Source organism: Mytilus trossulus, chromosome 5, assembly GCF_036588685.1.
Source record: "Mytilus trossulus isolate FHL-02 chromosome 5, PNRI_Mtr1.1.1.hap1, whole genome shotgun sequence".
NCBI lineage: Eukaryota > Metazoa > Mollusca > Bivalvia > Mytilida > Mytilidae > Mytilus > Mytilus trossulus.
This window is the reverse complement of record NC_086377.1, coordinates 83,791,170-83,806,862: the sequence shown is the minus strand read 5'-3', so window position 1 is coordinate 83,806,862 and position 15,693 is coordinate 83,791,170. Positions and strand designations below refer to the sequence as shown.

The following is a 15,693-nucleotide window of genomic DNA, read 5'->3' as shown; positions in this document are numbered from 1 at the left end:
TCTTATTGACTAGGACTGACAGATTTCATTTAGCGGTTCTAATCGGACATTCTGTCATCTCTTACTGATAAAAACTGGCTGATTTTATAAAGCAATTAGTACTGAAAGTAGCATAAAACACCAACACCAATCAAATAAACTTGTGACAATATTAACTCAAATTCAGAAAAAAAACATCTATACTGAAGACCTGTTGGTGACCTTTTGCTGTTGTCTGTTTTATGGTCGGGTTGTTGTCTCTTTGACACATTTCCTATTTCCATTCTCAATTTTATTTACAAAATTAGAAGAGTCGTGTTATGAAAATTATAAATCTATCTTGATTAAATCAAATACCATTGTTATGTTTGTTTATATAAAAAAAAAGAAGATATGGTTTGATTGCCAATGAGACAACTTTCCACAATAGACCAACTTTAGGTTACTGTTCGGCCTTCGACAATGAAGAAAGCTCACATTACTTGGTAGGTTGCTGCAAATGGATTATCGTGGAATCAAAGTAAAATCAACCGTTTTTCTCTTTGAAGGTAAATGCCTGTTGGTGATTTGAAAAAGTTCTCGGTTCTTAGAATTTCCTTCGCTGATGATCCATCGAATGAAATTTTAAGAATATTTCCCGATGATGTTCCAACAACAAGTACACTACCATCATGATCAACAGTTAAGCCATTCGGACACTTCAGATCTTGTCGTTCAAATCTCCAGCAGATTGTCCCATCCATTTCACAATTAACGATGTCATCTCTTTTCCAGTCTGTATAGTATAATTTAGAAGAATGAATTGCAATGTCTCGTATGTCATTAAAATCTATTTTAACTGTGTTAAGGAGTTTTCCTGATACGTCATACATTTGAATTCCAATGCTCCTAATGACGGTTACAAGATTTGAAAAGTTATACGAAATTGCAGAGCAGATATTTTCTGTTTGGAAGCTAGTCTTAACTTTTGTTCTCGGTGAAGAAATGTCCAATATCTGAATTGTGCATTGGGCTGGAAAATTGATTGCAACAGTGTTGTTTTGAACTTCACATACACCCCACGGATTCGAAAATAGCTTAATAGTTCTCGTTTTAACACCGTCATTGCTGTATCGAATTAGACTACTTCTATCATAATCAGTGAATAAGAAATCGCCATTTGACAGAATGACACAGCCGTTAATATTTATGTAGTCTTTTGTGTGAGATAGTACAAATTTTTGTTGTATCACCAGTGCAAGCTTTGGGTTGAGAGACATATTTTGAGATCTGTTATATAAATCACCAGAAACCCGGGATTTAGACACAGGATATATTGTTGATTTGTTAATAATATTTAATTGAGGTTCCTCTTTTGGTGGTTGTTGTATAGCTTGCGCATGCGATTCTATCTGAAATTTAAAAGTTTTTTTGTATGCATTGCGTACTACCTTGATGTCTTCTAACGACGCCATAATTGATTGGAAATAGTGGATGTTAAAAGGACTTTCAAATTCGAGTTTGTAATCTCCAAGTTGTTTTCGTAATCCTAAAATTCCAGTTTCGATAGTCGCGACTCTGCTACGGAGAGACCTGGCTCCGAGGAAAGTTTGCAAATCAGAAGCAAATTGTTTCATATTTGTGAGATTTTTATCAATATCAACACATTGTTTATAGAAAGCATTCAGCTTGTCGTGTGTTCCTTGCATTTCTACCTGACAGACACTGAATGTCTGTGTTACATTTTCCAGAAGAGTTTTTTCAAACGATTCCATATATTTTATTACATCTTTTTTAAAAACTTTTATTTGTGTTTCCATTTCATTCTTTTGCATTGCGATCATTTTATAGTTTTCCTTCTTTTTCTTTCTTAGATTGTCAGTTATTTCAATAATGTCCTGCGTGCTTTTTACGAGTGTGTTAAAAGATTCAGAAGTTTTGGCATTTTTAATAACCTTATCTAGTGGACCTTTTTGTTGACATTTTGGATGATCTTCTGCAAGACATTTCCAACAGCAGGGCTCGCTATGATCTGAACAAAATACATCAAGTTTCATATCATGCTGTTTACACGTGAGACGAATCGTCATAGCAACTGAAGGCAACATTAAAATATCGCTGAGTGAATTTAGCTGATGAGATTTTGTTGATGTTTGAATTTTATGATGACTACCACATTTGCTACACAGTGATTCCTCACATGATAGGCACCAGTGTACAGCAGGTTTTGTTTTATGACTTGCAAAGCAAGGAGTACAAACATCTCCGGGTTTAGACATTGTTCCTAGAAGATATCAAATGCAAACAAGATTTTAATAACATCATTAATCAAAATTAGTTAACAACCTTATTTGGTACAAATGTAAAGAATTGTCTGGTTGGTAGTTTAGCTCGATTTCAAATTACCTTCAAGTTGTTAAATAATTTGCTGTATTGCGTAGAGCATTAATAATAAAATAATTTCAGAAGAATGAAACCACAGTTAAGATACCTTTTACAACATTTACCAGGGGCCTCGGCGGACGAATGGTCTACGTGGTTACTACTGTAATCACTAGCCAGTTAACACTGATGTTGAGAGTTCGAACCCTTTTAATACAGGTGCATTCGACTCCCATCTTAATTGACTAGGATTGAAAGTTTTCATATTGAAGGTCGGTGGCTTTTTCCGGGAACTCCAATTTCCTCTACTAATACAAACCAATAAAAAAATGAGAATATTTATCTATGAATAAATGCACAGATATTTAAAGTAATCGATATGGTTATGGAAATCTTTACTCATAGTACAAATATATGGTCCACGGACTTATCTATATTTTTAAAAAAAGAATATACTTTTCTTTTTTAAACAGACAAGAGTTACATCACTTATCTATATATATTCTGAATAATAAGAGTTTTTTTATTATATGAAATGAAATTAATCATATGTCGTTTCTCAGTAAAATGTATTAACGGCAAAAAAAATTTAACAAAAATACCAATATCAATGAAAATTCTTAACGGAAAGTCCCTTGATATGAAATATTATGATTGGTAGCTTAAACACATTAAACAAAGGGAAAACAAACAGCTTCTCTGTTTTTTACAATTTTTAATTATATATGTAATTCATTATTTCTTTCAAATCATTAGATTTTTTAGATTAAGGAGGCTCCTGGGTACAAAAATTTTAGCAAAAAATTAAACCTTTACTTTTTCATTAAAAATTTTATTTATCACACTATTAGTTGTTACTTTATGATATGGTACAAAAAACAAACCACACAAATGATTTGGTTTGGCCCCAGATGACTTTAAAACATTGAAAAAGCTCCAAATTTTCTCCCTTTGGTGCGAAAATGCCATTTTTTGGCCTTAAATTTGAAATATCTTTTTCAACTCATCGGTGACCTCTATTTTTTATTATTGTTTTCAAATAAGCTGTACATCAACTAAATTATTGTAAAATTTAAGCGATTTCTTATATTAGGTTATTTTTTTATTCGATATTTTCTCTTTTTCTCCTATTAGTTCAACAGAAAAAACGGACATTAACAAAAATGTATGCTTTTTCCAGAGGCAGATTTTAGCTTAAATGAACGGTGACCCCATTTTTTTATTGCATTTTTCTTTTCAGTATATGATAAAGTTCATTTATGAAAAAATATAGCGAAATCCTATATTAGAAAAAAAAAATCATTTATACCCAGGAGCCCCCTTAAAGCTCTTACCTCGATTAGAATTTTCAGAAGATACTAACACAATTTTCTTTGACACCAAGGGTTATCTAGATATTTGTATTATCGTGTTGTCAAGTTAAACAACAGTTGATCAATATATACTGTAGAAACAGTGTAAGATAAATACTTAAAATCAATAAATACCAAACATGTTCAACATAAACAGGTAGGTAGACCCAGATATTGAAAGATTAAAAAAGAAAACTTTGGACCTATTTTTCAAATCTTAATTTTCTCATTGATTTTGTTGTTGCGAGATTCTATTTCTATCATATAATAGTTATCAAAGGTACCAGGATTATAAATGATGTGCGAATAAATTGTTTTGAAAGAAAACAAAATATAATTGCTATATATTCAACAGTAAACGGTTAATAACCAATGACTTTTAAAGATTTTAATATCTGATAAGATTGCATAAAGAGCAATGCTTTCCTGGCCTTGGTGTTATATGCTCGGGTCGGAATAAGTTTTGCCTTTGTTTTTGGAGGAACCTTTAGCTAAATGATGTATTTACTTTCAAAACGCGCTGCTGCAACACGATGGTTACTCTATCAATATATAAATTGATAATGAGCTAATAATACAAAGCAAAACGACACAAATAATCAAAAATACAAATCACTCATTACTAAATCAAGTTAGATTGCAAAAAGATTTAGCGTCCTTAATCCACTATAATAAACGGGGTTATCTTATGTGTGTAAGCGAATTCCGCTTCATTTCTTACTTGTGTAAAAAATTAAAACAATACGTTAAATTGTATGTCTCGTCCGAAGCGCTTTTCTGGATTTACCTTCATCAGTTCCTGCTCAAAGTCAACCAAATGCTAGTGCATAGAGCATATGTTATCTAAATTTCATAGGTTTTGTAGCCTTTGTTCTTCCATTTCGAAATGCGATAGTGTTCTTCAGAGTCATCAAAATCCAAAATGTCTTTAATGAGAACTGAGTATATATACGGTGACCTGTAGTTGTTAATGTCTGTGTCATTTTGGTCTCTTGCGGACAGTTGTCTCATCGGCAATCACATCACATCTTCTTTTTTATATATAGCTGCACATCTGTTTAATCGTTATTGTCACTAGCCTTTTTAAGTCTTGTATGATTTTCAATTTTAGTTTCTTGTGTACAATTCGGAGTTCAATAGGGCGTCAACTATCCCCGTACTGGTATAGATATTTGTATAGGGGCCAGCTGAAGGACTATTACTTTAAGTTTTAAGAAAAAGACATAACCGGAAGTTAAACACTAATCTGCTTCCGATTATGAGTTAATTCATCGACCAATTGTCTGTAAAATTGAAAAATCAAAGAAAAATACGGGATACTCTATACTCTTTTGGTTTTAATTATTGATGTTTTTATTATTATTTTTGTTTTTTGTCTTATTTATTTTTTATACATGTATATTTTTCAATATTTTTAAATTCATTGTAATTAGATTTGTCTAGCTTATTTTTAAGATTCATACATATGCCATAAAAATATTGCTGTCTTATCCGTGCTGATACTAAAAAAAAGTATAAGTTCTATCAAAAATTAAGTTAAGAAAGTATGTATCCTACTGCGTTTTCCACCGGTCCCAACCCAAAATGAATGCTGGACGGTCCCTAATAAGATTAACGGTACCAATTTGCTTGCACCAGATGCGCATTTCGACAATACATGTCTCTTCAGTGATGCTCGTTGCCAAAGCTTATATAAAAGATGAAGAGCTATAATCCAAAAGGTCCAAAAAGTATAGCCAAATCCGTGAAAGGAATCAGAGAAGATGAGTCACACTTAGCATTTCCATCAATTTTATTTTACATACCTCATCTACGATAGACGATTCTGTTTGCCGCCGACAAGCACATTTAATAAACATACCAGCAAAATAGCATAAAACATGATAAATTATGTCATAATTCCAGTGTACACTCCTGTATCGATGTTAATCGTCTCACGCGCAATCAAACTGTGTGCACAACGGAATAGAAAATGTTTTGCCCGGTTACTTGTAACATTTGTGGTTAGTATTTTTACATTAAATATTCACGTTCAGTTTTTATGAATACTATAGCTCAATGTACCACCAATATTTGATGATTTGAGGAAGTTCGCTTGTCATGTTTGGGATTTTTTTCCGATTTTCTGAATCCTCTGGTTTTAATCATTTCAATGATAAATTATGTTGCCTATTGACCCCCATCTTCCTTTTTATATATCTTTTACATGTATAATTATAAGCTATATGTAAAAGTCTTATAAAATCCTTGTTTTCTATAATAGTTTTTGAGAACTTCAACGTGTCAATGATAAGCTAATGAACAAATATATTGACCTTTGTTCTATTTTTGTTTTTTTGGTTCTTTTATCACCCCCTATATATATATATATATAAGTGGTATGAAAAGCTTGTTATTTAGAAACTAAGTAGCAAACTCTTAAAGTTATCATTAGGTCAACAATCTTGAACTTGCCTTATTATGTCAAATATTAAATAACTGAAATACAGATGACCTCTTGTGTATCCATCAATAGTTGGTTTTGCGAACAAAATGTAATACCCGGAAGATTAAATCGAATTTCCAGAGTCATTACCTTGACAAAACCGACCAACTCCATAACTGTAAGAAGAAAGCACAACAGTCGCAGATACAGGGAGGGGGTCCAGGGGTTGGAACTCCCTTTTTGGACGATCAATGCATTTGGTTGAAATTTCTCTTTTCAAACGAACGGATCACAAATAAAAACTCTGGTCGCTTAATGAAGTACAATTTCGGTAATGTTCCGGTAAGGAAAAACTATGGGCCGTATAATGCATGTTCTGGATCTCATTGAAGTTTTACAGGCATCGAACCTTAAATGATCCAAAGAGCAGACAACGTTATTTTGTAGGGAATGAGAACTTTGAATTGTTTGCTTTTTTCTAGCATAAAGTACTAACCCCGCCACATTATGTATGTACCAGCCAAATTCAAGAGCCTGTGATTCAGTGGTTGTCGTTTGTTTATGTGTTTCATATTTGTTTTTGGTTCATTTTTTATATAATTAAGGGCGTTAGTTCATTTTTTTTTTCCGTTTAAATTGTTTTACATTGTCATTTCGGGGCCTTTTACAGCTGACTTTGCGGTTTGGGCATGTTGGTGTTTGCTCATTCTTGGATGCCGTACGGTGACATATAGTTGTTATGTTTGGTCATTTTGGTCTCTTGTGGATAGTTGTCTCATTTGAAATCATAACACGTCTTTTTTGGTAAAGATGTTGTTCATAATCAAAACAGACATATACAAACAAAAACAACATATATTTGTATGTACCAGTCTTGTATCACAACTCCAGTTTCCGGTGCATGTTAAAACATGGAGGTAAACAAAAAAGTGCATTTTTTCTGATCTTTTTTTTTCTTTTTTGATTCTAGGTTTCTGCTGAATTGAAACATATACATAGACTTTTCAAAGATCAGCTGTTTCGATGTCAGTCAATAACAGGACTGCAACCTTGAGTAACATACTGACAACATGATTAATTAGCAGCAGTTTATGCTTTTTTCAAGTTGCACAATTTCAGAATAAAACTAATATAGTGCAATATGGTCAACATGATTGATTTTCCCGCGTGAGCGTATTTCTGATACTTTGAGGATTATCGCTAAGTTGATGTGAAACGAAACAACAACAAAAACAGTTTTTAACAATTAAAATACGAATTTGAATACAAATACATCACTAATTATGTTTATTTAATTCATGCAGTTTTTTTTATTATTATTATTATGAGCCGAGACAACAATAATCAATATGGATACTCAAAATATGTTAAAAGTTAAATCACAAAAAAAACTCAACTTCATGGAAAATTTAAGTCCCGAAACAAATGACAATATTAAATGATAAAACACATCCAACGAACTGGCAAAGTCATAACTTGGTACAGACATTTTCAAAATGATCTTTATAGCGATAAACCTTTCACCTGTTTGACAGTCTTATCGAATTTCATAAAATTTACAACGATAAGTGAACAAAACAGACATCGTAGGTACATTGTCAAAATAGGTGAACAGCAGTCATCAATACTGCACAATCTCAATTAGAAAAATAAAACACACAAATATTTAACAAAATAACACAAAAAAGCATTTACAAAATTCAACAAATAAAACAAAAATCAAGAAAATACTGAACTCTGAGGAAAATCCAATCGGAAAGTTCCCAATCACATGGCAACATCAAATGGCAAAACACATAAAAACGAATGGACAATAACCGCAATCATTGCTCACTCATATATGTTTTTATATATCAACCCATAACGGATTGAAATATTTAATGAAGTCCTGTGACTGAATGGTAAGGGTCGCATGAGTAGCGTGTTTGATGTCAGAATGTAAATGTCATACAAGTAGAGATACAAAGTAATTTTGTCATTCATAGTAAATTCAAAATTATAATTTCACATGCAGAATGGTAGTATACTTGGTTAAAAAAAAAAGAGTTTTTATGGAACTAATTTCAGAAAAGTACCAAGATTTGAAATAATCTAGAAGTTCCTAAGACTCTAGAATTTTTTTAAAATCCACATATGGTTAATACCAATACGCCAGTAAACAAAAAAGAGAGCCGTGGTGTAGGGGTTAGTGCATCGGACTACTAACACAAACGTCCCTGGTTCGATTCCCGTTCCGAGGTGTCCCTGAAACGGCTCTTCCTTGACACCATTTGTGATTATGACCTTAAAGAAACGATGATAGTTGGGAGGGGACGATAACTGGCTGACTCGTGTTAAGAGAGAGGCATATCTCTTGTGCGTAAAATACACTCTTGTAGATTCAAAATAGAGCAAGCTAATGCCGCTACAAAGCACCACTTGCACTCGCAAAGTGCTTTATATTTGTCTGGCATGTTATGTCAAAGTTATTAATGCTATTCTCTTTAAAAAAAAAAATAGTATCTTTTGCGGTCTGATCTTAAGTATTTTGGAGTTTGTTTTTGTTGCAGATTATTAGGTTTTTTTTTTGGTTCCGTTGTTTTTCTGTTATACATGTAGTTGATGTGTTTACCTGGCTTAAGTTTGTAACTCGGATTTGTTTGGTTTTATCGATCCGTTGAATATCAGTATACTACTGATGCCTTTTTCAATGTCATTTAATAAGACTATGGTAAGACATGGAAACCCTCTGTACATAAAACATCGTGTTACGAAGCTTATGTATTTCAAACTGTTCGGTTAACATTTGAATATTGTTTCGATCCATTTGACCAAATTGCTTTATATAACAAGTTAAACAATATTAAGAGTATATTTTCTTTTAAATATCCTTATGTATTACATATGATAGTCTATATTTCTATGCTTAGGTTAAATAAGATTTTACAAGTATGACTAAATGAACTTTACATACACACATAAACTACAAGATAAGATGAACTTATTGTAACGGTCTTTTCAATATGATGTTATTTCTATTGTACGGATTAGCTTATGTCCGTCTGTCTATTGGTATGTACTTATAATTATCATTTCATCAGATTCGTATTTCATGTGACCTTTTAACCGATTCGATTCGAGCGTCACTAATGAAAATTTGGAAGTCGAATTGGTCGTCTGGACTACAAAATTTTAATCTGGTTTATATAATGTGTTTATGTGTATGTAGACAACTGTTATGTGTCTGAAGATATCTATAACTATATTTATTTGTTTTGATTTCACACAGCCGTAACCTGTTATAAATGTGATTCTGTTGATCAGCCTGCACATTGCTACCAAACAGCAAACTGCCACGCAGGTGAGATAAGTCTTTAATCTTTCCTTTTTTTTCTTTTAACAACTGCAGACACTTTTTAACAGTATTTTGCTTGATATATACACCGGATCATAGATATGAATGTCACTAATTGCATCACACCTTGTGTTTGCTACAAACAAGTTATAATCGAATGACTTTTGCGTCAAATAAAGGTATTACTGTGGATTCATTATTATTCGTTGGATACCAATTTTTGTGGATTTCGTGGGAACAGTTGAACCACGAAATTAAATGTTTAACGAATGACAAATTTTCAAAAGGCTTGTATGTAGATTTCGGCAAGACCACGAAATCAAATATCCACGAACATGTAAGATTTCTTTAATCCACGAAAATTTGTACCCGCGAAAATAAATGAATCCACAGTACTATGCCAGTAAAATTTCCTGTTTGATTTGATTTGGTGTAGTGGTAAGCATTTTGAATTAACATGTAAGTTGAGTAACCGTCAAAGAATTTTAAAAAGTGTTGCATGAGATGACTGTAAAATCAAAGGTGTGGGTGCAGCCGATTTGTAGTAAAATCAAATGTGTGGGTACAGCCGATTTGGAGGGTGGAAATTACTTTGACATTGTTTGGTCAAATGTGTGGGTACAGCCGATCTGGAGGGTGGAAAATACTTTGACATTGTTTGGTCAACCGATAAAGCTACTTTCCTTTAAAAGTTGTTCATCCTTCAATGTTGTGTTGATAACATACTTTGTTAAATGTATGCACATCATTGCTAGAAACGCTGAAGAAAATCTAGTATATTACTGTGGATTCATTATTATTCGTTGGATACCATTTTGTGGATTTCTTGGAAATTTAAATTTGAACGAATTGCGAATTAGATGTAGACTTTGTAACATCACAAAATCAAATAACTTCAAATATGCAAGTTTTTCTCAATCCACGAAAATTGTTGCCAACGAAAATAAGTGAATCTATATGGACACTTGACTTCTGCTGACCTCAGGGTGTTTCATGAGAGTTATGGTACATCTTTTCATCATTCACAGTATCAGTTCACACTTTTAGATAGTCGAAAAACTTTTTGTTGTACATTGTATAAGAATCTGTCAATTATAGAAAGATGATCTTTGGTAAATGAATGTCTTAAATATTGCAAGTGTGCAACTCATTTAAGTGTGATTTATAAACATAAGATAATGGCGAATGTTTTACAATTTCAATAATGTTTACAGATATGTATGGTTTCACAGAATCCTAAGTTGAATGGAGACCTGTTCTTCAACCTAGGTTGTTTTTCAAAGACGGTAAGATTGCCATTTATTTTACATTTCTATAAAGCAGAAATATTTACCTGTATGAGTCACACTTAAATTTATTTGTATGTAATTATGATTTTACTTGTATTGGTTGTTTATATGTTGGTTTAACAAGTTGTGGCTTTTCGTGCATTCATTCTTGTTTCCAACTTTGTGCTCAGTAAATGAGAATGGATAAAAACAAGAAAAAATACAAAAAAACACATTAATTAAAACGTGGCATCCACAATTTTAAGGAACAAAAATGAAAGAAATAACATGAAAAAAAGAGAAACACGAAAATGAAAATTAAAACAACAATTCCTTCCCTCCCAAAAATATACAAAAATCAAGCATTTAAAAAAGCAGTTTAAAAACACGACATATAAATAATATCTATTTACAGATTATGTATTGAACCAATAAAGAGATGATGTATTATAATTAATTTATCTTAATTAGATATTTGCTAAAAATTTGCAATACAACATGACATCGGAAATTTCTTTCGAATGTAGACGTCATGGATATGAAATGATACATATTTGTTTCTGATAATTCTTAAGTTTTGTTTTTCAAATATTGATAATCTTAAAAATCTGTTTATTTTTTTTAAATTCTTGCTTTTCAAACTGGTCAGTATCTACTAGCTATTTCTGTTATAATTTATTATGGTCCACCGCTGGATATTGTTGTTATATTTTCAGATTTAACAGTACTGGATACTTCTATAATTTTCAGACTTGTCAATAATCGAATATTTTTTATTTTTCAGACTTGTCAGTACTTGTATATTTGTTATAATTCAGACTTGTAAGTTCTTCAATATTTGTTATATTTTAGACTTGTCAGTACTTGAATATTGCCCACGGTGTTGGACGTTGTATCTTAGTGAATTCACATACCTCAATAACAAAGTGCTGCGAGACAGATAATTGTAACAGTAAAAGTTTTTAATTTTTCATGTTACATATATTTTACATTTTACGTGTTATTTGCATTTTACATGTTATATAATTGCATTAGATGTATGCTACATTATAATACCTTAGTTTGATTGGCTACACTGCTATCACGCGTTTTTCCTTAATCAACTTCATTACATAAGAAAATTTGTCATTCATGATGACACGAGGTCCAACAATAAAGTACACATGTAAATTAAATAAAAACCTAATAAAAATCGTGTTTTCATGATACTGGCTAAAAAATGTAATTATAAGTATTGAATGCTTCTTTTTGTAACTTCATAGGGATTTGAATTTATTTATTTGTAGAGGATCTGTTATGTCCTGGCGGGATTTGTGGTAAGTTTGATATTTTAAAAGATTGGCCGCACAAACATTCTTTGACATAGTAAAGGGAAATACATATTACTAGTTCAACACAAAACGCTGAAAGAGTTCACAAAATTATTTAAAGTTTAAGTTACCCGACCAGTTCATGAAATACTTAATAAAAGAACTATAATTTGCTTATAATGGGTGTGACAAGAACCCTTACATACATATACTTATAGAAATCAACATATAATTGTTGACTCATTTCAATATATATAGTTTATATACCAATGTCAAAATAAAAATACACATTTCAAGAAAACAGTTTAAAGTCGACAGTAAAAAAACTTTATAACGAAGAAAACGGTTTGTAATATCAAATCTACAATTTGTTTGTTGTAGTATATTATTCCCAACACGAATGTCAATGTATTTAATGCTTCTCTTTTTCTTATATACAAAATGTAGTATAAAAAAGTTAAAAAAGTTAAAATTAAAATAAATAAACTATCAACACCATTAAGATTTTAAAAATATAAACTAGATCTAAATGAAGGTAATCTAAATCCCTTCTTATCTTATGATATGTTTCGATTCCATGTAATGTGCAATTTAATTAATTACATTCAAATGTAATTGACCCCAAGTCTGGTTTGGAGGATTATATTTCTTCGTTTTCTGAACTGGAAACTTAAAAAAAAAAAAAACAGACACGGCTTCCTCTGTCTCCTTTTCAGACTTATACCTCGAATTTGACATAAGCGGTGATCTCCGTACTAAAATCAATGAAAAAACAACACGAATTTCATAAAAAAAAATTATAACTTGCACCACATTAGGAAGAAAAGAAAATTCCTACAACTGTAATAAACTACAGGCAACAACAACATTTAAAACCTAAACTCACAAAAAGAAAGGAAAAATTCCTACAACAGTAATAAACTACAAGCAACAACCTCAACACTTATAACCCAAACTCACAAGAAGAACAAAAAATCCCTACAACAGTAATACATTCCAGGCAACAACAACAACATATTATAACCCATACGCACAAGAAAAAAAGAAAATCCCTAAACAGTTATAAACTACAGGAAACGACAACAACAACAACAACAATTATAACCAAACCTCACAAGAAGAAAAGAAAAAATCCTACAACTGCAATAAACTACAAGCCAACCTCAACAATTATAACCCAGACTCACAAGAAATTAAGAAAAATTCCTACAACTGTAATAAACTACTTGCAACAAAAACAACAATTATAATTCATACTTACAGGAAGAAAAGAAAATCCCACGGTTTTACTATCGTCATAAAGTCAATCAGGAACATTTTAGATTTTAGACTATCGGAAAATTCGGAGTAAAACGTTATAACAAAGTGAATAACTTTTATTATCTTCTGTGTAATATAAGCCCATCGTCTTTTAAATACGCAATTGCGTTTTATACCAAAGGGATTTTAACTATTTTCGACCGAGTAATATAAGCCCACTGTGAATAATCAAGCAATTGATGTGCTCCTAACCATAGGGGGAAGTTGCAAAAAGAAGAAGCCAGCAGAAAATCAATACATTTTCGATACACTTTGCTTAATTTCGAATTCATTGATATAAAGGAGATGCAAGCATTCATGAGGGTCAGGTGCAGATCAAGGGTTATTAGAAGGGGAGAGAGGCCATAAAAAGCCAACCTTTGGAGAAATACTTGTAAAATTTCTATGCATGTGTCATATTTGTGACTCCAAAAAGGGAAAATAGATAACTGTTATTTCTTGTATTGTAGCCGGGATATATCACTACCATGATCCTAAAATGTGAATTTATCAAAACTCCAAATGAAATCGATGATTGTAATCTTACTGTTAAACATGATGTATGTGAGTTACTCGGGTTATTCCATGTGGAATATTTTTGTCAATTATGTACAAGCTACCCTTTTTCAAGAACATTTTACTAAACCTTTCTAAATAAATGGGAAATGTGTCCATGGGACACAGATGATGCTCCCGCTTGCATGTCATATAAAGTAGAACGGTAAAAGTGACGCTACCCAAAGTTGTACTTGATATGAGTTTTGTGGCAATACATAGTGTGTACAAGTTTCAGAACTTTTGGTTGAGGTAAACTAAAGTAATGAACGGAAACCAAAAATATAGCATTTGTTTCCATTTGTGAAGGAGGATAGCTCTAGAACAGTAAAAGTGACGCAAACAAAAATTCTAATTTGATCTGTATTTTGTGGTAATAAGCCTTGTGTAAAAGTTTCATAACATTTGGTTGAAACAAACTAAAGAGAATAGAAACGAGTAAACTGCTTCGTTGAGCGCAGACTACGCCCAAAGAGGTCAACCCCTGAACAGTTGGGGCAAAAATGGACACAATATTCAAGCTTGATACAGGTCTGAATTTGGATTGTAATTAAATATTTGACATATTATCATTGTGATTATAGGTTTCTGAATAAATGTAGTCAAACAACTTGAAATTAACCAACATTTCCTGCAAGTTGGTCACGCTGAAAGCATTCTTGAGTTATTGTCCGAAAACTGGAAACTCCCCTTTTTTTTAATGAATAAAACCCAATAACTCGGATACGTAAAATCTAGAATTTATAAAAAAAAAAGATAGGGAGCTCACGTCAATAGATATAAACAATTCACCAACGTTTTATGCAAATTAGTTAAAGCGTTTTTTAGTTTTTGTCCGACATGATATGTTGACGACGGATGGACAGAAGGGCAGACGGACAACGGTATACCATAATACGTCCCGTAAACAGGCGTATGAAAATTCAGCAATTCTTTCATATTTAAAGGGGTATAACTCTAGAACTGTTAAAGTGACGCCACAGAAATTCAAACTTGATCTGTGTTTTGTGGTAATGAGCATTGTGTATAAGTTTCATACTATTTGGTAGATGCAAACTAAAGTCAGAGAAGGGACACCAACTTTGTGACGTACGAACGTACGGACGTACAGACGGACAAGGGCAAAACTTAATGCTCACTCAGCTACGGCGGGGGCATAAAAATGCAATTTAAACTAACATATAAAAAGAGAGATTTTCAATCAAAGTTCATTCCTTTCACTGTATATGCTTTGTGCTGCTCAGTCTTGTTTTCTCTGTTGTGTTTTGTATACTGTTGTTTAACTTTTTGTCATCTTTTTTTAGCCATGTGTTTGTCAGATTGTCTCTGACTTGATGAGTTTGAATATGTCTTTGGTATCTTTCACCTATGTATTACTTGAAATCAATCATTTGCAAAACTATTGTTTTGGTTTTTTTTTTTCGTTTTTGACATCTTTTGTTTTTTAGGTGAATAATAATATAACTCATTGTGGACTCCTATTTTTGACATTTTTACCTATTATGTCTGTTTGTTTTGTTCACACATTGTTTTCAATATAATGGAATTTTAAGCGTAATTCAAACAAGTGAAAGGTTAAGCTAGCTATAAAGCCAGGTTTAATCCACCATTTTTTCATAAGGAAATGCATATACCAAGTACGAATATATGACAGTTGTTTTCCATCGTTTTTTAAAGTGCCTGAGCTTTGGATTATGCAACTTGATAAGGAACTTTCCGATTCGAATTTTCCTTTCAGTTCGGTATGTATGTTATTTTACATTTTACTCATTATTTCATATGAACGAATATGCTGCTTTTTTGTGTCGAT

At 31.9% G+C, this 15,693-nt stretch overlaps 1 protein-coding gene across 1 annotated transcript; it reads right to left on the bottom strand.

Annotated features, from left to right (window-relative positions):
* Positions 1-494: 494 nt before the first annotated feature.
* Positions 495-2,237, bottom strand: LOC134718391 (uncharacterized). Its single transcript, XM_063580891.1, has one exon. The coding sequence runs from the start codon at positions 2,235-2,237 to the stop codon at positions 495-497; it is 1,743 nt and encodes a 580-aa protein (XP_063436961.1).
* Between the last annotated feature and the right edge of the window lie 13,456 nt (positions 2,238-15,693).